The sequence below is a fragment of the Colius striatus genome, chromosome 1, assembly GCF_028858725.1.
Source record: "Colius striatus isolate bColStr4 chromosome 1, bColStr4.1.hap1, whole genome shotgun sequence".
Taxonomy (NCBI): Eukaryota; Metazoa; Chordata; class Aves; order Coliiformes; family Coliidae; genus Colius; species Colius striatus.
In genome coordinates this window covers 136,768,253-136,793,021 of record NC_084759.1, presented here as the reverse complement: position 1 = coordinate 136,793,021, position 24,769 = coordinate 136,768,253, and the positions used below count along the sequence as shown (strand labels likewise).

The following is a 24,769-nucleotide window of genomic DNA, read 5'->3' as shown; positions in this document are numbered from 1 at the left end:
TCCTTGCTGTCATGGTGGCCACGGTGAGGCAGCTTCCTACTTGACTAAAGTCTGACTAGATCTGAATACATGCGACCAGACCAAAATTAATAGGTTTTCTGCCTGGAACCCACACCCTACTCTTATGGCAGTTCAAGAGGAAAGTAATTTAAGAACTGACATTTTCCTTTCCACTCACTGCCCCAAAGAAACACTTTCAAGGATGAATTAGGAACATTCTTCCTATGGCTTGAAGATGCAGAGATTTGTGTCGTAAAAATACCTTTCTTCACTCTCAACCTTAGTCATACAGAAAGGAGAAATACCATTTTACATGAGCATGTGGGCTTGCTTACCAGAAAACATGAGTAACTTCTGTTATATTTTGAATTGTACTCTTCCTAACGAAAGCATCTACAAGGGTGGGCAGCCAGTGCACAATACAGTGCCTCAGCCCTTTGGTTTCCAGGCCTGATAGCTCCACAGCTGGAGGGAAGAATCTCTCCCACTTCACTTTCCCATTTCCAGGCTCTTTTTTGGTCTGTATTGAATCTGTTTTAAGCATTAATGTTTTGCTTGTAACATCTCTAAAAGTCTAATCCATAGCTATGAACCCACCTAGTGATGGCATTATAGATTCTCTATATTCATAAAGGCACTTCACACTCATCTTTCCATTACTTTGGTTAGGTTTTGTTTTGTTTTTTTTTTTTAATATTTGAAATGGATCACAGAGCATAAACTAAATCCTTTCTGTGAATATTTCATTCAGGTCTGTGTATTTAAACAATGAGAAAACAATGACACTTACATGGTTACCTATGAATAAAGGCCTAATTACAGAGTATGGTCACGCTGTTAGGGAGATTACCTCAAATATTATAAATATGTTTTAGATCACCAGAAGTAAGACTTGTCCTTGCTCTAAATGGGAGGAAACTTTCACACACTAGTAAGGGAGTGGAAATAGTATCAGCTTCTGGTTTAGAATGATGCCATGAGACCTGCAGGTGTTGCTTACAGGGGTCTTCTGCATTGTAACTGACTCAGTGAATGTGCTAATTCTGAAAGCTTTTCTAGACACACAAACCAGAAAGAATTGGACAATGTGCTATGGCTTTCAGTGATAATCTACTGCCTCATTGCCTTATGCAGTGATCTATGAGATTTTTGGATATCCAGAAACAGCTCAGCAACATCTGACTCTTCAGCAACTGATGCTGAATATCTGAAAATCCTAGACAGGTGCTCCTGGTTTATGCAAAGCGTGACTATATATAGTCAGGCTAATGCAACAAAGATGCATGGGATTCATCGTCCACATGATGTGGGATTCAGTTAAGCACATGTAATGGGTCTGTTGCCTTTGCATTGTCCATGTAGATGGGAATGAGCCTCCTTTCTGTTATTCCTAGTGTTTGTTAATCTGCAAATCTGACTAGTCCAACAGACTGTTTCTAAGAGGGTTGCTCACTGTAGTCCTCACCGTGTAATATATACAGCATTGCATTAATAACTGAATATTCATATATGAGCAACCATTGTGGTACACAGATTTTGTGTGTAACAACCTTTTAAAATACAGTACTAAGAACTTTTCATTGAATATCCTGTATTACTAGTCATGAATAGATATCAGAGAGAATGGCAGAGAGGCTGTGTATATTTACCAATAATGAAAGCAGTGTTCACAGATAAAATTCTAATGCAAGGAAATATTTTGTAAGGTTTATAAGAAATATGTGGTTTTTAAAAGCAAAAAATACTATCAGGTTTCACATGCTTTCTGTCCTGACTATGGAAAAAGCTCAAGCTTTGCAGAGCAGTCACACAAAACTCTGCAATCAGATTTGTAAATGCAGGTCACTGGATCATTATGAAAAAAATACTGTGTTTCTCCTTATATGGGTTAGTCCAACCATGTGCAGAGACTATCAGAACTCTTACATGGTTGCTTAAGTTTGCAAAATCCCTGGGCCAATTGCCTAATGCAGGAAGCAGAAGTTCCCTCAGCTTTAAAGAGTTGATGCCATTTCATACCTCTTTGTCAAAGACAGGCTCTGATTTTATAGGCTCGCTCAGTAAATCAATGTACAATGAAAGTTTATCAACCCCTGGGGGCTTAACGAGCCTAGGAGATGGCCTAGGTTGCAATCTGTTTGCGGGCTTGGTTTGCACCGCTCACTATACAGTATTAGGAAGGGAAGTGGGCTATTGGGAGTAGATGTGGCTTAGAGCTGGAGGATGTCATGATAATTGCTAGCTAGAAATGCAAGAGAACCCCATCCAAAGCATGCATAGTGTCCTCAGGGTGGGTTGGTCTGCTGAAATTATGAGAATTCATACATTTTCTAAAAGACTGTCCACCTCAAGTTTGTAAATAATTTTTCTGTCAGTGGTGTAACACTGAATACTAGTTAAGGATTTTTTCCTTAATACTATAACACAGAATAATAGGTGAGGAGGATAACAGGTTTGCTGAGAAACCAAACTATTTCTCTGTTGTATTCTCTCACGGAAGACTTAAGAGGAGAATCTACACTGTAGCCATTCTTTTGCAATATTAAGAATTAGCTACTGTCCAAAAAAAAAAAAAGTGAATGAAAAGTAGGTGCTAAACTCATCAAATGAAGAGCAACGGAGTACCAGTTAAAGTTAGACATATCAGTAATGTGCTACTGGAAATTGATGGTGAGCTTAAATAGGGCTGCTAACTTAATATGTAGTCTTTCCTTTAATATTGGCTTCTAACCTGTGAGGTGGGAGAAAGCAATTTTTCTGCTTCTCTTTAATTGAACAGTAGAATGGATGCTGAGAATTAGTCTAATGAATTTTCTTTCCTTACTTGATAAATTGGTTGAAATAGTAATAAGAAATAAGATTAGGAGATGTATAGATGAGTATTGTGATACTATGGCTATCCATCAGCAGAGCTTTTGTAAAGAAAAATTACATCCGATGAGAATCCCTTGAGCTTTCAACAAATAGTAAAAGACAATCATTAGATTTTTTTTTCCCCTTTTAAAGAAGCATTTTGAAAGAGACGTTCACAAGGCACTATTACAGAAGTGTTCGTGAGATGGGAGTACTTTCAAGAATTAGATAGGGACAGAGGAAAAGTAAAAGACTATTTTCAGTGTTTGGTGTAGGAAAACTACAACAGGGCGTATCCAAAGTGTAAGTGTTATGGCTGGTGTTTCACATATGTATTTTTTCATGAATTGAAACAGACCTTGACCTGTGGTGCAGAAATATTTGCATCTGAGGCAGAATCATTCCAGTCAGAGCTGGAGAAGGTATCAGAGGACTCCACGCAGGAAGATGGGCAGGTTGGCCACACAAATGTGTTGACAAATGCAGAACACTGCACATCAAGCAGAAAAATGGACATGACGATGGTCACTGCTCTGCTCTAGCATAACTCTGAACACTTGTTTCTTTATGGAATAGTTAAAAGTATGTGGAATGATACAATGACAAGGTCCAGTTGTTGAAAATGAAATAAGAGATAATGCTAGAAATAATAGAGTGGCATTCGTCAGTAGCAAGCCCTTCCCTGTAATACCAAGTTCTTAATGGCTTAGGTTACCTGAAAAATGCATATAGCAGAAACAGAAGAAATTCAAAGAGAAGCAGTGCAAATTTTGATCTTCAATAGACTGACTTCTTTATGAGGAAAAAGCTAAGAGGTTGTTTAGAGAAAAGATAAATAATAAAACCAGAAGTTTATGAAATAAAACAACGAATGCTTGATTACTCCTTTTTACTTTTCCAGTTATTGCAGGAATAACAAGTCATTCAGTCAAATGCAAACATACAAATACAAAATAGAAAACAGTCTTTTATGCAACTTGTAATTCACTTTTGGTCCAGATTCTTAGAGTATTTCCATATCCGAGAAATAAAAGACTCACACGTTTATCTCTGCATTATGTGTCCAAATGCAAGATTTTTGTTAGCCATGAAAAAAAAGTTGCTCTCACTGTTTTTACATACCACACCTCTGTCAGGTGAAGTTCTGTAACACACATCAGGCTCTGTCTATCCAGTTTGACCTGTGTAGCTGTGAGCTCCAGACAAGGGTGCCTGGACTTGCACTTAGAGGGATGATGTTGTGGGGGTTATGGTGCATCTTGGTTTGTACTTTATGGTATCCAAACTTGGTACTACACTTGTCTGTTATTGCTGCCATATTAAAAAAAATGGTTTATTTAATGTTTTAAGCCATTTTATACTTAGGCAAATGTTTTATGAAGTAATGTATATGCCAGCATTAAAGCAGCCAGCAGAAGATGAAGGAGGAATAAACTTTCCTGTCATTATAGAACACTTGTCCAGTCTGAGCCCACCTTTCTTTGAAACATCTAGGACATAATATAGTGCAGAAATATCTCATTTTGCATCAAGTCATACTTACTGTGTTTGAGGCAGAGTTCTCACTTAAATTCTATGGTGATTTTTTTTAACTATCATAAGAAAATTAGCTTTTATTAAAGAATTTATCTCTTTTTCATGTAATTAAACACAAATCCTTGGTAATGTCATAGGCACTTTTTTTTTTTTTTAGTGGCCCTATGTGTCACAGCCCACAGATCACTCAAAATCCTGATCTTTTTAGAGACTGTAGTCGTAGAGGTCTGTGTGGTTGCTTTGGGGCCAAAGTCCCGTCCCAGCTGCATACAATACATTTGAAATTTAACTACGGTATTGAGACTTCTCTGAGAAATTTATGAAAGGTTGCAAAACACTCCAAAAAACCAACCAAACAAAAAGCCATTTTTCTTTGTTTGGTTGGTTTTTTTTTAAAAAAAAGGTAGATGTCTCTGTGTCCTTATATTTTTCTCTCAATTTGCACTTCTGGAAACACCTGCTGACATTCTATTGCTAGCTCAGAATTCATTAGAAAACAGGTTTCACCTGTGACATTCTCACGTGTGAAATCTTTGCCCAAAATCTTTGCCCAGAGTTTGAACCACATTGCTTTCAAGAAAGGGCAATAGTTAGATGCAAATACCAGGAGAGATGGTTGACAGAATTAATTGTGTGGGATCAAATGCTAAAATGGTATGTACAAATGTGAATTTGTTTCTTGAAAAAGTATCACAAGACCATCTCTAATATTTGATGTGTTGACATTCACTGTTTTTGCATTTTGATATTTTTATGCATATGCCTCAGGCGGTTCACATGCAGAAGTTATCTAATTTATTTTATTTTATTTATTGGACAGGGGTCAGGCACTTTGTAAATTATGGACTGTCTTCTCGGTGAATCAAAATATTTAGGTTGCTTGTGAAGTTCAGCCCTTGGCATTGTGTCACTAATTACTTTTACACAACTCTGAAATAATGACAAAAGGAAAATGCATCAACAGAGAAAGAGGAATTAAACTTTGTAAAACAAAACAAAAGCCATATCAGAAATAGAAAGTGTTATTTAAGGGGAAAAGTGGGTGACCAAATATGCAGTCTGGATTCAGTACAATGTTACATGGCAAGAGAAGAGACACTTAGCTTTGGATCTTCTCCAGGAAGAGAAAAATTTATGATATAAATTTTCTTTGATAAACATTCCTGAGGAACATATTTGTATTTTAATCTTAATGAATGTTTGTCTCAATCCAGTGGTGTCTCTCTTTTTTCTTTCTCGTTTTTTTTTTTTTCCTGGGAGTCTGTGTTTTTTTTGATATCTCCTTTATGATTCTTTTATATCCTGCATATTCTCAATGGCAACTGTTGAGAAGCTGTTGCTTACAAGCTAATTGGTAGTAGAAGGTAGTCAACCCTGTACCTGGATCATATTAGGGTTTTTGAAGAGTCTCCCTAGACATTCTGATTTTCCCATACTTACACTTCAGAATACTGTAGCAGTATTTTCTCAGTTTTTCCCCATACAAGGTGCAGAAGCATTCCCAGGGGCCTTCAGGATGGTACCCTGGCAATGTTTCTAGCCTCTAGCTGTCCCATGTAATGAGAGATGAGAAGCAAGAGTTAAGCTTCCATAGAAATAGCAATAACACCAAGCCATTGGTCTGTTTTATACCATACTTATGTATTTATTTCCCTATAACAGTGGCTGAATTGGAGTGTATGTTGGAAGTAGGAGTTTAGCTTTTTTGCTTCGACAGAACCAAATGGCATTAGTTTTGCTTTTACTCAAAAGTGGAAAATCACTCATAAAACTGCATCAGAGCACCATTAAAATAAATGAATGGGTGTGGTATGCTTTTGTAAGGTTGTAAATGAAACATAACTCTACATACTCATTGATTGCTGTTTCAGTGTGTAAGGTGTAAGATAGCAATGTGGTTTATAACTCCTTCCCTTACAGAGATGCATTTAAAGTCAGTAGAATCATGGCTTAATTTACAGTTTGATCTTCCTAGTGACAAGTATAACAAGCTAAATATCGGTAGAGTGCATTTAATAACAGCTAATTTGTATTAATCTTATCATCGATTGTATATATAATGTAGGGACTTTGTGTGTGGTACAGTAGAAAGGGAATATATTTACAAATTTGCTCTGAATTTAAAACTCATATATTTCAGCACCTATATTTTTTGATACCTTTACTAGATAGCAGTTACATGAATTCTTAAGAGTATACAGACTGGAATAAAATAGATAAGCAATTTACAGAATGTAAGAATGTTACCTTTTTGTGTTCTTTATCTAATTACCGCTACAGTCTAAACTGTAAACTGGTTCAGATAGAGGATCTTTCTAAAAGACCTATTTCTTCACTGCTCTTCCAGTACAAAGTGCACAGAAAAGTTTTGTTCCCCCTTTATCTCTAATCCAACAGAAAATATAAAATGGGGGGAAACCATGAAATGAGGTATATCATAGAATCATAGAATGGTAGGGGCTGGAAGGGACCTTTAGAGATCATCTAGTCCAACTCCTCTGCAGAAGCAGGTCTACCTAGATCATATGTGTTTGCATTATGCCCCCTGCAAAAGAGCTTGGTCTGGTTAGATGTGGGTGGCTGTAGTCCTATGCTGTAAGTGCAATAAGTGGTTGTAATGGCACTAAAAAACAACTGCCTCTTGTGAGGAGAAACAGACAGTTGATGTGGACCTAGAGAATTTTGACTGCAGACACCAGAGGAAGCCTCATGACCAGAAGAGGAAGGATAGAATGCCTTCACAAAACACATAACTAGGTGCTGTGGATATTATTAATTGCACGATGCTTTTCTTACATCAGACAAGCAACGGAAGCAGATCTGTTTCTTTTAAACCCAGTGTCCTTGGTGCACAGGTTAGTAAGAGCAGATTATAGTGGGAAAAGTGGTCAGATTAGAAATACAAGGACATAATGTGGTCACCCTAATCTTGTTCAGTGGATGAGTTAAAAAAGAGACAAAATTGTTATTGGGGGAGCAATGAGAACATGGTGATAAAACTTGCAAGAATTATATTGAGAGTGAAGCAGAAAGGCCTACCAAGTTAAGCAGAAGGATCTCAATTTCAGTGCATTGGGCATCACTCTCAACAATTGCCTTCTACTTTTGCAAACAGCTCAAAAGGTTTTTTTAGAATACTTAGGCTCAGAAGCTTATGTTTGGCTACCAAACTAAGGTTGCCTGTTAAGAAGAGACTCAATTTCTTCGAAACACTCCTCCACACATGCACTGGGGAAAAAGGGAGTCACTTCCTTTCGATGGGAGTTGGTTATCTGTATGAAATGAGTTAGATTCACTGTTGGGTGTATCATGGCAGGCATTTACATGTTTGTAACAGTCATTGGAAATGACACCAAGGAGGAACATTCCTGCTGGCATTGTCATCCGAGAGGCTGGAGATTGGATGGGCACTGACAGCAAACAGGCCTGTCATTTAGACAGTAATCATCCTGATCAGGATGGAGTCAGAGTATGGAGGCTGCGCATCAGGTGAGGCTGTGGACTTTGGTCAGGATGGTATATTCCATGTAAAATAACTGTGCTGAGAAAAGAACATAGAAAAAAAAACAACCTAGGGCCACAGGTTTCTATTTTAGTAATGTTTTGTGTTCAGAACCTTAATGAGAAACTGTAAACTTGAAATCCAGTTAGCTTCTTAAATCATTTCAAGCACAGTTCCTATCCATGGATGTGCTTTCTATTTTTGTGACTTTTTAATATTTTTTTTTTAAATTATCTTGGGTTTATGTATTTTTTTCTTCAAGCTGCTTCTCTGCAGACCAAAGTTACTACAGCAAACAGTAGAGACCCAGTAGCTAACTGACAGTATAGAGAAATAATAAAACAAGCTGTACCCAAATCAAGGGAACTGGAGAGGGGACATGACACAAAATCAGGAACGTGTCCTCTCTCTAATTTTTATCAATTTCACAACTAGAAGGTAGTTTTTGCCAATATAGATATGTAATTTAATTTTAAATGTGTTTACATATGCTATTTTTATTTAAAAAAAACACTCATTTGTATTACTATTTAGATCTGTATTAATTTTGAGATTCCTTTAGCTAGGCTGATGCAGAGTGGACAGGATGAAAGAGTACAACCTCCTTTTAAAAAAATATTAGAAGCTTTATTGTAATATTTAGTGACCCCGACAGAAGTTTGAATTCAAATTTTAAATGAAGCATCAGATTTCTTCTTAAGGATAGTGTCAGTTCTCTTTTACAGGGAGGGTTGCAGATGGCAGGCCCCTGCTGAAATTGCAAGTAAATAGCTGATAAATGAGGGCTTCCCACTTGCAAACAAGACGGTTTTACTTTTCCTTGAAGAAATTCGTAAATTGAAAAACTGTAAATAGCACAGAATTTTTCAGTCCTCCAGACCGCCTTCTCCTTCTCAGATTTTGCTATACTATATTCAGCACTCAATTTTGCCAACACTGAACATGCCTGATGTGGCATTTACATTCTTTAAAAAAAGCATAGATTAGTTATATTTCTAAGAGTTAACTTCTCCTCTTGACACATGTACTTAATTCCCATTAATGGAAATGGCAGCTAAGCATGCACACTGAAAGGAAAAAATCTGTTCCTCAGCATATGATCCAAACTGCATTGTAGCTAAACATTTCCATACTCTGAGGTAAGCACTCATTATTTGCAAGATATTCTTGATAGTAAATGCATCAACCCCACACTATTCTCCTTCCCGCTCTCTCATAACCTGTTCTGAAACACCCTTTCTTCAAAATCTTACAGATTCGTTCTTAATGCTGCAGTTGTTCTGGGTGTGTGCCTGAAAAAGAAAATCCATTTAGGATCTTCAGAGTTTTGCATATTTTCTGTGAGAATTTTCCAGTAAATCATTTCTGTGGAACATCTTACATTTCCTTGGACTTTGTAGATCTCTATTATTAAAACCTACAGTGGAAACAACAAAACCCAAAAAGCTCTCTTTTTTTTCCCCAGCACTTCCTTTACTTACTGTATTGCAGCATCTGCCGAAGGCATCAGACTGAGGTGCTATCATTTGATGATTTTTTTTAAAAATTAATGTTTCGGTTTTCCTTCTGCCAATATGCTTGTATAAAGACTTGTGGATTCTGTCTGCAATATTCTAGAGTGATGGTATTTCTAACTTAAACTGGGTGGATAATTGATTTTTTTGGTTCACCTCTTGAACTGGAGAACTACAATAGGCAACAAAAAAAACTACCCAAGTTAAGCACAAAAATTCAGATAGGAGTTTATTATTTCAGTTGTTTTGCCTTACCCAAATGAAAATCAGAACTTTTTTAGTTTAGTTCAATGCAAATTGTCCTCTTTTACCTGGACTTCCTTTCCCTCTTGAAGGAAGCAAAGCAAAAGAAGTGGCAGATTCACTGAACTGCTAGGGGATTGGTGGGGAAGGTTTCATTTTTCTCATTAGTTATATTTAGAGATATTTGAACCTATATCCTGAATTCTCACTTTGAGAAGAGAACTGAGAAACTGAACACGGATCTCCCAGGTTGCATGTGGGTTTTGTAACTACAACCTGCTTGGTAAAATGAGGGAAATCAGAGTTTGCTGTTACTAATCAGAAGTTTCAGGACAAGATAAAATGTCATGTGTTAAAAACTGGACAGTTGCAGATTACATACATTTTCTTCTTTCTTGGTCAGTGGTTATTTATCCCAGTTCCTCAGTTTTCCCACTTTTTGATATGGTAGCAGCATTTGTGATAGATCCTGGCAATTTCTAAAAAGCAAGCTTTAAATATAGTATGAAGTGATTTTGTAGAAAGGCTTTAGAGGTGCCCTCAAAGCATTTCTTTAACTTGCCTTTTCTCCCTGTTATGATTGCAGCTGAACTTACTATGGAAAAATAATTTTATTTATAAGTCTGTACAATGGACTATTAATAAATCCAATAAAAAGAATACAATGATACAGTAATACAGTACAATATTAATACAATAGTAACTTTTTTGTTGTTGCTTTTTGGACTCAACTCTGTTTCGCAACTGGGAAAGGGAGCTCAGTAGTTGCTGAAAACCTAAAATGAAGGAAACCAGGAAGAAGGGGTATGAATCTGAACACAAAATGTTTTGAGGTAAGAGTGAATGTAAAGTCAGTAAGAGAAAAGAAGAGTTCAAGATGGAAAGATTCAGAGGAATTATCTCTGCTTCCTCCCTTTCTTCTGTTTCCTTTCCCATTCTCAGGGGGAACTTTTATTACGATTCTTTGTACTTCTTCCCATCCTAGCCAATGTTGTCTTCCATAAGTCCTGATATTGACGGTGATTGCTCTGGTTTACAATTGTATTAGCTGACAGCCAGCAACCAAGGAGTCTCATTGTGCTAGGCGTAATATCAACTTGGAGGAGTATGTGATCATTGCCCTGAAAAAAATCAAGTGGGAAACATATAGAAAGGGGTAAGTATATGTGAACAGATGAGGGAAGGATGTGGTAGCAGAAAGGCAGCTGTGGAGTGGAGCTGAATTGAAAAAAGGATAGGAGGTAAGAGAGCTGAGTGGAGCTAACGTACAGTCAGAATATGGTAGTCCTGTTCTGCCAAAACTGTTGAAATTTTTTTAAATAAAAGGTGGTCTTCTTTTTCCTCCTGCTGAGGCTTTGAGTAGCTTCTCTCTGCAGACTTCTCCCCAGGACAAATGCGAGGAAATAGGGGAAGCAAAGCAAGAAGCTGCAGAGAAGGAACAGCATTTATGGATGGGCAGTGGTGTATCAAGGGGAAAATGAAAGATGAAGAAAAGGGGCCCTACAAATGCGAGTACAGCAATGAAGTATGTTTTTAACCAGAGTGGATGCAAAAATCACATCTTTGTGTGAAAAATGGTTAAAATATACATGTTTCAGCAGCATAAAGACTGTTGTTGACTGTGAGGCATGTGAGATCTTTGTTCCTCATCCTTTTGCTGGAGTTGGCTAACTATGTCAACTTGGGCAAGCTACTAAGCCTGCTGACATCTCAGTTTCCTTTTCTGAGGCCAAATTCTCCTACTAAGTAGCCTCCTACTCCACACAGAGAATTGCTGATTTGAATGGAGCCCCTGCGGAGCGAGATACTTTTCAATACAAATAAAGTTTTGGAATGGGTCCTAATTATATTTATTACCTGCAGAGGAGTAATGTGAGACTTAACGTGGTTTTGAGACCCTCAGATGAAAGAAAAAGTATTTGGGATTGTTCTTTTTTTAATCATCTGCTGGCTTTTCAGTGTCTACATCATAGCTGTCCTAAAAGGGCTAGCTACTCAAAATTCCTTATACGTATTAACTAGGTTTGTCAGACTCCTATGAATGGACCTCTGTGGAAAATATTATTTGCTAGGGGCTACTGAAGGAAGTCAGTTTACCCTGCCCCACAGTGAGGAGCCATTAGATCCACCTCATGCCAGAAGTTGACAGATTGTATGCGACTCCGCTCTGAGCGCTGTGGTGGTGTTAGGCAGGCTGGAGGCAGCCTTTGCAGATCCTCTCTTGTGAACTGCTGCAGTGAAAGCGCCTTTGCAAACTTTGTATCAGCATTTTGTTTCTGGGAATGGTCTGATGCACTTTTGGGATGATGTGCTTAAAGCTGCAAGTGGGTTTGCTGCTTGTGATTAAATTATTATGCCAGACTTCTACCTGATGATGCCTTTATGCCAACACTGGACTGACTGGCCACTCTGTGAGCCTGCTGGTTCGTAACATAGGTATTGAGAAGGAAAAAGGAGTGAATTAAACAGTGTAGCTGATGGATATTAATAAAAAGAATAAGCTTTTCTATTTGGATTTTTTTAAGCCAGTAGGCATGAAAATGTTGAAATGTCTGCTCTGTGTGAATATGTATATGTATTTCAAAAAGTAAACTTGCTTTCTTAGTGTCACTGGGAGGTAGGATAAGAGGGGAAAGAGAGGGGGTAGTGGACCTAATCAAACTCTTGTGGGGTCAGAACCTCGTGGTTTTTAAAGGCCCTTAATGTTGTCCAGCTGCAAATTAAAGGGGGGGGGGGGGGGGGGAGAGAGAGAGAGAGAGAGAGAAAGGAATTAAGGCTGGGGAAGCGGAAAGAATGGAGTATAGATACGTGGTTGTGTGGGAGTCTGTGTGCATGTGTGTGTTAAAGAACAGGGAGACCGGGGTTGGTTTTTGGGTTTTTTTTCCCCTCCTCTTTTTTTTTTCTTTTCTTCCTCCTGCCTTCACTGCGAGCTCAGTGCCAGACTGGACACGGGCCGTGCAGACTATTGAGGCATTGTGCGGTCCGCAGCCAGAGTAGCCCCCGGCTAATCCCCAGGGTTCGGACGGGAATTTCCCCCGCGGCGTTCTCCCGGCCGCTACCCCGCTTTCCCCGCCGGAGCGGGGCGGGTGTCTAGGGGCTGCGGGGCTGGCCCCGCCGCGGCTGCCGGCGCAGCCCGGCCCGCGCGGGACCTGCTCGCGGCTGTACCCACGCGTGTCAAAGGTCCGTTACCTGACTGCCTTCCTCCCCTGCCAGATCTTTATCTGGGTAATGGGAAGCGCGGCAGAGGCTGCGCTCCGCCAGCCAGCCGAGGGGTTCCGTAGCCCCGCTTCGTCCACCTTGTTATCACTGGCAGGAGGAATTAGGGAGATCCACAGCGGAGGGACTCTTCTTGCTGGGGTCGAAGGGGAGGGGGAGGGAGGAGGTAAAAAGGAAACAAGAAAAGCCCTAGCAGACGAACGGAAAGTTTTATTTTTGTTGTTGTGTGTGCTTGTGCGTGCGCGCCCGCTGTTTTGGCATGTGGCTACCTTTTCCCTTGCACACAACAGGGCTGTTTGATGGAGTTTGGAGCTGAGGAAACTTTGGGTTTGTTGCCAGGACGGTTCGCAGCACTTTGTGGAAAGCAAGAGCTAACAGTGAGACCGACAGAGTGAGTGACAAGTTGTTTACAGGTTTCCTTGAAGGGGCCTCTGCTATATTTCAATCTGTCAAAGTTGCTTTTCTTCCCTCAGAACAATGCCCGATTGTTGTGCGGGGTGGTTGGTTGGTGTGTTGTGGTTGGTTTTTTTTTTTTTTTTCCCCTCCCCAAAGAGAGAGAAAGCGAGAGAGCGGAGAAAGAAGGGGGAGAGAAAGGAATAAAAATGTAAAATGCCTTCGGTAATGCCTTTTCTTCCCTATTTGAACTCCGAGAGTTGATAACTGTTTCAATTTAATCAGTCTGCTCTTGTTTTATCTTCTTTCTCCACTGATCTTCCTCAGCGCAGGGGATTTGCTCCTGGTTTGCCGGTTTAGGTGGATTGTCGGGTTGTTTTTGTATTTTGTTTTGTTGGTTTGGGTTTTTTTTTTTCTTTTTTCTCCTCCCCCCTCCCCTCTATTTATTCCCCTTCGTCCCGCCCGGTTTTTAGGACATTGAACGAGTCGACTTTTCCCGCTTCGCGGCAGCGGGCGAGCAGAATTAAAAGGAAAGGACAGGCACCCTGAGGTTGCCCAGTGGCTCGCAGCCGCGCCGCGCCGCTGTGGGGGGAGCTGTGCGAGCAGCCTGCTGTGAGGCGCGCTGCCCCTTTAAGAGACTGGTCAAGGAGTCCTCGCTCAGAGCGAGCGAGCCGGGAGGGAGGGAGGGAGAGGGAGGGAGGGAGGGAGGGAGGGGGGAGAGAGAGAGAGAGAGAGAGGGAGCGAGAGAGAAAATCAATCGGTTTAGAAGGTTTGGACTCACTTGACAGGTTCAGTTGGAGGCGACCATAGGTGGCTGCTGTGACAAAGGGAAATTGTGCTTTTCCAGCATGCTAACTGACCCTGATTTACCTCAGGAGTTTGAAAGGTGAGCCGAGTTGTTTGGGGCGAGGGGACCGCCGCCTTTTGCGATGGGGGGGGGCGTGAGGTGTGTGTGTCTTTTACCCCCTTTTTTGTTGTTGTTGTTGTGTGGTTTGTTTGTTGTTGGCCTTTTTTTTTTTTTTAATTTATACGAGCACGCGTGTTTGGGCGCGTGTGCGCGGATCGGCTGCCCGCGGTGCGGGCTCACACAGACACACGGGGACGGGCGCGCAACTCCGGCGCTTGGCGGCAGGCCGGGGAGATGCTCCCCCCGCACCTCCCTCCCCGGTCCCCGGCTCCCCTCTCCACGCCTTCCCGAGCGTTACCTTGGCTATGGAGCGGCGTGTCAGTGAGCCGGGCGTGGGGCGGGGGCGGGGCGGGGCGGGGGAGCCCCGCGCCCGCGGCCGGCGCCGGCGACCCCGCTGTTAGCCGCGCCGGCCGTGCGCCTGCGGCGCGCAGCTTTGTGCCGCGGCCCGGGAGACTGCCGTGCCCTCCTCCGGCCCGGCCTCCCCGGCCCCCGCCGAGGCGCACCGAGCGAGGTGCCTTCCTGGGCAGCACCTCCCCGCCTCTGCCCGGGGAGTCCCCGGGCGACAGAGGATGCCCTGTGGCGGGCGAGTCGGGGAGGGGGTTCTACTTCCAACCTCGCCTTCCCGTCAAACTTGGGAAGGCGCTCCGCCGAGCACATGACCCTTTGTTGATCTAGCAAGAGCGATTATTTTTAGGCAAGTTAACATCCCGGCCCTTCGTCAGGAGAACATCCTTCTGCCTGAGGAGGAAAGAAAAAAAAGGGTGGGATGGTGGGAAAGTTAAACTCTTGCCTCCAAGTTTTGGCCGTCGCCTCTCTTGCGGAGTGTCAATAGCAGGGTTTGGGTATGACGAGCGGGCTTGGGGTATGACGTAGATGCGCCCATCTCCCCCTGCCCCATGCAGGAGCCTTCTCTGCCCGGAATTAAGTTTTTTGCTGTCACCGATGACGGCTTATGACCTCCGAGAGTTTAGTCCTTGTTTCATATGATCTGGCGCTCTTAAAGAGGTTTTGAAGCGTTTTCTCATGGGCTTGCACACTCGTCCATTGATGATCCGGCATCCCTTCTGACTGGCTTCATTTTTAAATGGTATTAAATAGTCCCTTGTGCGGCTGCAGTAAACAATCCAAACTTTCACTTCTAAGCGGTAAATAAAAGAATGCCAGGATGCGTGCTACTTAGGTTTTTCTCATCTTCGTGAAAGCTACCTCCTGTATAAACATTTGGTTGTATCTGACTATGCAATACAAGCTAGGTGCTAGACCAGCTGGTTAAAAATATGCTAAGTCAAGCTGTTCATCGTTCAAACCTACTGAATTTGATAGTAAAGGCACAGAAAAGAAGGCAAGATAAAAACATTTTAAGTGGGTTGAGGAACACGCGTGCAGAGAAAGGACAGGAAAGAACACTCTGATTCAAAGGTTGGAGAAAACTAAATTTGAGAAGCACAGAAAAGAACTACTTTAATGCTTTCAATCCTCATTCGGCAACTAGAACACTTCCTTACTAGAAAGTGGAATTGGCATCGTTGCACTGCTCCAAGGTCGTCTTTAATATAATTAATTTTCCAGACTTACTTGGAATACTTGGCAGTTTTCTTTGCTTTGTTAGAATTACAATAATATAACAAAACTGGGTTTGTGCACGTGCATTGTATTAACTAAGTTCAACTACCTGAGGAAACCGTTACTGTTTCTGGTGTCGAATCTGATCTAGCATCACGGTTGTGCATTTGTCTTGTTCGTACAATTAATTGATTCAAGTGTTTCATATGCTTCAGTAAGATCACACATACACATTTATAAGCAAGCAATTTCGATTATTCTTTGAACTTTGTGATGAACAGAATACTTGTAAACTCTGTGAAGCAGAATGAAGTCCTTTCATTTTCCTGTTGGGGGACTTTTTTGAAATCTGAAGCCTCTCTGCATTATATGTGCATATTTATATACATTTTATATAGAAACCATTAATTTTGGGCAAACCATCTTCCTTAGAAATCAAATGAGGTTCTCTAATCTCCCCCCCACACCTCCCCCCACCCCCAAGGCATACGTTTCATTTTCAGAGATCACAGCTTTGCTCTTGTAAACATTCTAGTTAAATAATCAATACACTGCTCTCCTTTTGCTATGCAGATAATAGCAAGCAGTAGAAATGGGAAGCAATAAAAACGAACTGCGAGACATACAATTTTTTTTTTCTGTTACAGTTTTCTCTCTGCAGTTGAAATTGGTAATACAAACCAATACCTCTGTTAATCATTACCATTTGTTTACATTGTGTGTGTTTGACCATAGTTACAAAGACATACACAGAGTAGATACTGTCCATGTAATGTATGTGTGTTTATCAGAATAACAGCCGTGAAGACACACTGAGCCACAAATCCTCAGACACACATACATGCTCACAGAGTTCATGTGTGTATATATGCATGATGCACAGATGATTGTGTTTTTTGACGTTTCTGGCAGGTTATTTTTCTCAAATTCTTGGTAAACACAGTTCTTGGAGCACATTTCTGTAGTCGCTGGGGTCCAGCATGTTGTATCTGCATGACCGACTTCAGTTTTGTTACCACTATCTATCTATCTCCCACTATTCCCTTTTAAACTTGAATAGCAAATTACAAGGAGGTGAAGATTTATCAAGAGAAGTTGTTTGCAGTTCAGGTCTCAGAGTGTTTGTGTACATCTCGGGAGGTTATTCTTCTCTCCCTGTCATCTTTCCTGTAATGTTTCAGTGTATCCTGGTAAACGGCAAACAGTTCGGAAACTTTCAGTCACCCCATCTGAAGGGATATGTATCAAGAGGACTTCTCTTGTGTATCTGGGGCCATAATCAGGGGGCACTCGCAATACACATTTGGAATGAAAATGATCCTTGGTGTCAGACAAATAAACATTCATTAATTCATTCAGCATCACTAGTAAATTGCAGTAGGTTTTGAGAATTAGCATGTATAATTAATTGCTAAACCAAAAACGTAAGGGTTTTCATCCTTTCTGAGAAGTTACTTGCATGTCTTTATTTCTGTTTGTGGCAGTTCATCTGCTTGATTGAGAGGTGCATCAGAATGCATACCCTGAGGGGGACGATGTTTGTTGTAAGAAGAAATTATAACCAAAATTTGCTCCGTTTGTTACACAGGGAAGGGATAACTTCTGGGATAACTTTGTGATATACCTGTGGCACTCTGAATTGGCTTGAAAGGTCTCAAAAAGAATAACTCTTTTGTTATTTGGATTTTCTTTTTTTTTTTTTCTTTTTTTATTACTTCCCTATAACAAGTATGACCACAATAGCAAGAAAGTTTACTTCATGGAGGAAAAGGTAGAGATGATGTGGCCGGAACCATCGTGGGCAGCTGTGAAATTTACAGAACGATAAAATCTCAGAAATGCCCAACATAAAGTTTTAATGTCTTAATAAAGTCTGATAAATGAAAAATAGATAAAGTGACTGCTTAACAATGTCCCTAGTGTATGGAATGTTCTTAAACCCAAATTAATTACTGCATATTTACATTTCTCTGTAGACAGAGAGAGACTACGCTAGGCATCTGGACAGAGTGACATCCTTTCTCTTTGTCATTCTTTTACTTTATTTTCTTTTTTTTTTGTTTGTTTTTTTTTTAATTTAACATGCCAGTTGAAGGTAGGGTTATGCAGTACTTGTGAAAGAAAGAGAGATGGGTTAGTGCTTCCATAGGAAAACAAAAAAGGAAGAGCTAGAAAAGATGAAATGCGCAGATGGAAGCAGTGAGGATGGGGACAGTAGAACAAGTTTAACATTTACTGTCACCAGTTCTCTGCACTCGAAATGTTCTCTGTGCTGGTAAATAGCTTGTATAAAGTAAAGGCTGAAGGATGTAAAGCAAGCCTCTGCTGGGAGGAAAAAAATATACTTAGCTGCTTCACTGCTGCACTGCACGAGTCATTTCAGACTCCCACTGAATTTATTTTGGGGTTGTACCAACACTGTCAAATGGAGAAATCATTTTCCTAAAAGGAAACTTTGCGTATTCCTAAGTGCTTTTCTTAGCTAAAGTTACCCTAAAAGCTTGCTGCTTCTGCTGCGTTTGCTGAGAATTTTGGAGAAGGAATAATACCTTTCTATTGACCGGCTTGCTCAGAATGACGTCCCACTCTCCTAAAATCTACCTGTAGAAGTAAGAGTGATTCCTTCATTTAAAAGACAACAATGAGATTTCTTTAATATTGGACTGAATAGCTTTTACCTTCCGATGAGTTTTTTTGAGAGAAGGACTTTATTGCTTACGTTTGTGCGTGGAGGGGTCTGGGATCAGAAAACTAAATGCAGTGCCAGTTAAAAGTTTCAGATACTGGTTTTTCGCAGTGATAAAAATTAACATTCTTTTATTTTCCTGAGATAAGGCTGGAGGAATTAATGCATTTACAGACTAGTCATTAATGTCCTGCATGTGCTAATTTCATTTGTTGTGGTTATGCTTAGCTAGGAAGAAGTTGACTGTTACAGATTATAGATTTTAATGAACATCTCAATAATTTAGCAGTTGCTGAAATTGTGAACTAGACTTAGAAGGCAAAAGCCCAAATGAGAGAGCTGATGAGTGACACACCAGCCCGCACAATTCAACTGTTGTATTCATTGCATTTGAATCAAATCGGGAGTTTGGCATTACTAATTCTGGGTGGCTGGCTCATCATATGCATTGAAGGAGTTAATTAAAACACACACAAACACATACACACACTCTCCCACCAAGCATCTTGCCATGTTTATGTGCATAGTGTGTTTGATTGGTACCTTTAAGATAGGAGAGGAATTGTTTTTCTTTCTCTTGGTGTCCAGGGATCTTAAATATATAACTAGTTTACAAAATATTTACTACTTCTCAGGGAGCTTTTAACAAGCATTTATGGCTTTATCATTTAGGAGGAGTATAGTATCTGGTTGAGTTACTTAAATGTGAAGCTCCCTGATAGGATAGGCATATGTGTCTGTGTAATGTGATATATCTGTAGCTGTATGAAATACACTTTTACGATATTTATACAGGAAAAAGAGTATCTCCTCCCCAGGTAGATTTATAGTTTCTTTGCATGCTTTGCATACTATACTCAAATCTCTTAATGTTGAATAGGATAGCTGCATATGTGCATGTCAGATACCTCTGCCATCCCAACTCTTGCACAAGTCAGTTTGACATTCTGTTGGCTTTTTTTTTTCCTTTTTTTTTTTTTTTGAAAATAATTAATTTCTTGCTCAGGCCTGGTTGTAACATAATTAACTTCCAAGTGGAGGAGGAAAACCACATTATCATGTTGTAGCTATACACATTGGAAATACTCTATGCCTGTGAATTCTGGTACTGTAGGCAAGCAAAAAGAAGCGCTCGCAGCAATTAATCAATAGGTGTAGTATGTCTCTGCTGATGGTACGGAGTTTGTTTAGCAAGTAGCATCGTTAGAAGCAAAGTGGTTTTCTCTTTTTAAAGTATCTGTGCATTTTTATCAAACTTGGAAAGTGTGTGAGGTCTCCCGTGTTTCCTACGGAAGGTAAAATTATCTTGCATTTGAGTATGGTAAAAACTATGCTGCAAGTTAAGCAAATGTTCATCACATGATTGTATTACCTAAACCAGGACTTACTTTTGGAGCTTCTGAAAGGGTTTGCTTTTTTCTTGTGAGCTTTTGGCTTTGGGCAGTGGGAAAGAAGCGTGCTGTACCTGACAGGGGTTTACAGCGTTCCATACCTTTCCTATCTCGTCCTACATACCCTCTGGCGAAACACCGCCGCCGTCAGTGGCCATAAAGTTTTCACCTACGTCTTTGCCCAGGGTAACGATGCTAGCCTGCAGTCTGCCACGTGTCCCACCTCTCCCACACCCTACCGAGGGGCTGGCTTGGTCCAAGCGGTTTGTGCTTTGCCTGGAGCTGTGGCGGTGGCCGCCAGGGGGGCAGCGGGGAGCCCCGCACACCGCAGCCTCCGCGCGAGAGACGCCGCTTGTCACCTCCGCGCTGAGCCCAGCCTTTGCCAGCCTGAGAAGCCAGGAGTCTCTTAAGAGTTGTCCCTGAGCCCACATGTCCTTGTGACAGTGTGAAGTTCTGCATGCGGTACTTGTTGGGAGAGAGCAAATTTAGACAAGATTTTGGAAGAATTCTGGTGAGCGCTACTTGCAGGGGCCATGGTACTTGAAAAGAATGTAAGGAGTGAATGGAAATTGAGATGTGCAGTGATAATTCAGATAAGCTGTCTGTCTTTTTTTAGGTTAGGTGCAAAATTGTGGGGATTTTTTTGTGGGGTTTTTTTCTGTTTAGAAAAAAGAAGGAAAAGAAAAACATGGGTTGAATTCTGGTTGCTAGAATCATTAGATGTCAATACAAAGTTCAGAAATGTCAAGGGTGCTGCCCATGGTATTTGGGGGGGTGGTGGTGAGGGTTATTTGTTTTGAAAGAAATTTGCAAACATTTTCCTACCTTCTATTTTTGATTTGGCATGGCACTTCTTTTCAGCTTGTCCTTTTGTCACCTTGTTTAAGGAAAAAAAAAATTCCAACATCATGGTACTATTTTTGACTTGTAGAACTCTGAGAGTTGAAGTAAAAATGAGAAAAAGCTTGGGGCTCGTTTTGAAAGTTTGAAATGGCTTTGACCTTGTTTCCTTTAAAATTTTTGTGGGATTAATCAGGTAACATTTGTCCATTTGCAAATTATAATTATGTTTACAATTTTAAAAAATTATGTTTAGTATTCTGTAGCTGTATAATTTTTTTGAAAGATCAAGTGTTGAAATTCATATCAGCATCTGCCCTTTGAGATCTATAACTATTTTATTTTATTTTAACAAGTACTTCTGCTTTTGTGTCTTCTCAAGTTCATACAGACTGTCTTCACTGTGTTTTGTTTTTTTCCTAGAATGTGGGTGTCTGCATGCTATTTGATCTAAATATATCATAAAATGTTACCTTAGCGCTCATTTTTCTGTGTGATTGTATTACCGTCTTATTACTATGTATTTGCTTCTGTCTTTCTAATCTTAACATAAATCAATTGCATTTGCAAGCAAAAATATAAGCAGAGTGAATACAAATTTAATTTTCTTGTCTGAATAACCAAAGTTCTTTTTTGTGGTGAGGAACGCTGTGTGTGGGTAGGTGCTATTCTTGTATAGTTAAAACCATTGTCTACATCTACTGTTCTTCATGAACCTTTGTAACTCTAGAGAAAAAAGACCTATGAATGTAGTCTATGTAAAGTGAAACCTATACAGTTTGTAATCCTCTTGGTTTCATTGGTGCCAAGCTTGATTTTTTTTTTTTTTTTTTTAAGAATGTGGGAGTGAAAAAAATGCCCCATATTTCATTCATTCAGCTCTCAGGTTGGGCATGGGTAAAGATAATGTATCTGAGTGTGAGCTAGAATTACTTACTGTTGTCAACTCAATAGATAGCATAAGACCAAGAGCAAGGAAAATGTTAGTGGTTCCAAACAATTTTTAGTTTTGTTTTTACCATAGTTACATGGAAAGATTTTGCCAAACTTTTTTTGCCAGTTGAAACAGTGAGCCTGAAAAGTCTCAGGAGTATGTGTACCCACACATACTAATGCTTTCATGCCTGTTCTCTGTAGTTTGGCATATCCCTTTACTGGGTTGCATTAAGTTGCGTTATCTTCAGTTTGTCGAGAACCCTTAAGAGACTGTGCTTTAATAGAGTGCAATGCAGTTAAAATTCATCATGATCTGAAAGACCAAAGTGCATCTCTGCATACAATTTTTATAATTTTGATGTATTCTTTGTTTCAAGAGAGAGAATGTTTAATGAAGGGTGTGAAGCATATGGTGTTGTTTCACCTTTTGGAATGGCTTGCCTGAGTTAGGGTTGAGACACTTCAACAGAGCTTTATGCTGGGAGGGAGCACTGGCTTGCTGTATGTCTGCTGTCTTTGACTGTACATAAGTCTTCTGTTTTCAGAGAAATTCCCTTAACGGCCTCATTACATTCACTTTGTAAAACAAGACTGAAAACATTTTCTCCAAAGGTTTAGTCAAGTTTCTATTCATAGGGTTTTCTCCCTAAATTTCAGTGCTGTGGCCTCACTGGGGCAGAAGCTTTTTTGGATAGAAATGAGATGTGTGGGAAGGTGATGGTTGGTAAGGGCGGAGGAAAGGATGTTCTTACCCGTTTGGCATGTCTATTAACAAACTGGGTCATTTTGTTGTGTTGTATTTACATGACTTGTTCCTGTGCTGGTGCGAAATGTGAATCACCAAAACATGATGATTATTTAAAAAAAAATAGGCTAAATGAAACAAAACTGAAATAGAACTGAAAGGCTAAATGAAATAAAATCAAATGAAAACAGAACATGCGACATTATTCTTCTGGTACAGTTTCCTTCTTCAGTTGCTGAGTAAAGCCACATAGGTTTCTTTTCCACGTCTGTTAAAAATGTCCAGGCTTTTGAGTTTGAAAATCACAGGGACATAGAAAGAAAATACATCTCTGTCTTCAGGTTCAGCCTTTGGTTTGTCTTTTGCCCATGGTTTTTTGATATTTAAGTAGATATTTGTGGTCAGTGTATTGTAAGGAAGGCTACTGATTCTCACCTTTGTTGAAACAGTATGAACATGGAGTTGATTCTGGTTTTGCAGTTGAGATTGGGATTTGGCAGAATTTCTCAGTGGAAGGCTTTCATACTTTGCTTATGTTTTGTAAGTTCTGGTCACTTTTGCTGTTCTCACCTAAACTCTGAAATGTCTTGTGTGTCTCAGGAAACAATATTAGGCTATGATGTTTGCATGAAGAACCATGCAAAGTATGGGAAAAATACTGTCCCACTCTCAAGTATGCCACATGTCTCTTTTATAGATAATCTGCATGTGTATTAGTGTCATTGATTTACTATGTTTTTGGTAGAGTGCAAGGATCCTGAATCAGGACTCCATTATGCTTGTCACTGTACAAACACAAAAAAGAAGGTTTCTTTCCATTCCACAGAGCAGCCTTTGTGCTTAGAGCTTAGAGTAATATCAATGTGTCTTTGTATGGGGAAAATTCAGAAACGGAGAGTAGGTAAGAGATCCCTAGAATGATTTGTGAATGAGATTTCAGTCCTGAAGCCACACTTTAGAATTTATAAATTGAGCAATGTATGTGCCTGTGTATTCTCTTCCTGTATATTTTCTACATATGTCTGTAGAAGTTGCTTTACTGTTAGAAGTACTGATAATATTAATAATAGATTCCTACTTCCTTTAAAGTCTTTTGATCAGAAATTCAGAGCATTTGGAAAGCATTAATATACAAATCATGAAGATTTCTGTGCTCTAGATTAAGAAGCAAGATTAGCCTCAACCTATAGATGAGAAAACTGAGGGATGGTGTCAAAAAATCATTTGCATGAGTGGTATAAAAAGTAGAGATACTGACTGCTAGTCCTGATTTTTAACCTCAAGACTCTCCTTTTGCTTCTTGAGATCCTAAGAACTGCAAATTACAGACTTTGTCCAATTATAATTTTTAAAGATGTCATTCTAGTAAGATGAACTATAATATTCAGGTTCTTTAAAAATGTAAAACAGGGACTTTGGAGTATAATTAATAATAGAAAGTAAGAAAATATTTGCATCCCTCGCCACATAGGTTATGTCTGGGAGGGAATACTGTCTGTATGTCTGGGAGGGAATACTGTCTGTAAGCCCCTCCAATTATTTGAATGTACTTCTAAACTAACTCATACCTGGAGACGAGTTCAGAGAACCAGAGTAAGGTAGCAGCACTCACAGCATTTAAGGAATAAATTGAGAGATAGTGCGTGCTACCAATGGTCAGGTAGAGGTTTCATCCTGGACAACAATTAATATCTTCAGACCTATGTATAAAAGCTGTCATACGTTTAATAACCTAAGGACCAGGCACTAGGGAGTCCAGGAGAAAATTCTTCACATGAAGAGTATTAATGTGAGGAACAGACTCTACTGAAAGCAGCAATGTAGGCAGCCACAATGAGCAAACCACCTAGCAAAATCCACATTGCAGAATACAAAATGCATCGTGATTCTTACCCTCATATTTGACATCTCTTTTTTAAATGTGTGACAGAGATCTAAAATGAAGGAAATGATACAGGCCTACTAAAAGAGAGGAATTATTTTCTTAATTGTGTTAAAAGTTCTTCTAGTCTGTTTTAGATTTATTTATTTTTTCTCATTTCCAACCATACGCTTAGTAAGAGTAGGGATGAATTACTAGGGTCTGCAGATAGATTTAGATCTAGTCTCTGTGTTGAATCTCTTACTACACACTCTTAAGAAAAGGGATATAAACTAAGGAGCCCTGGGTGGATTTGATCTTTGTAGCCTATGAGTCTTATGACTGAGCTATTAAGTTATTTTCTTTGACAAGCTTTTTAAGAGGGAAACTACTTTGAAGATAATAGATTTTTGCCAGACATGTTCCATAGTGTAGTAGTTATTCTGCAATATGTTCACAAAGACCTATTTTGTGATAGGGCCAGTCAAGGCTTCCTTTAAAAAAGTGCCCCTTCATGATGAGTGTTTAGACTCAGTGGCATTGAAGTTCAGTGTCAGGTCCTAAAAATGTAGACCTAAGTAAT

General features: G+C 39.9%; 1 protein-coding gene across 10 annotated transcripts in view; it reads left to right on the top strand.

The window, feature by feature from the left end:
- The window catches only part of SOX5 (SRY-box transcription factor 5), a 652,738-nt gene that overhangs the window by 340,245 nt on the left and 287,724 nt on the right, over nt 1–24,769 (top strand). For 6 of the 10 annotated variants that reach the window (XM_062009296.1, XM_062009288.1, XM_062009245.1 and 3 more), the window contains exon 1: nt 14,001–14,143. The exons of the other annotated variants lie outside the window; for them this stretch is intronic. In XM_062009296.1, the coding sequence (XP_061865280.1) occupies nt 14,106–14,143 (38 nt within the window). In that variant the 5' untranslated portion in view covers nt 14,001–14,105. Of the gene's footprint in view, nt 1–14,000; nt 14,144–24,769 lie in introns of those variants that run through there. 10 annotated transcript variants of the gene reach the window in all.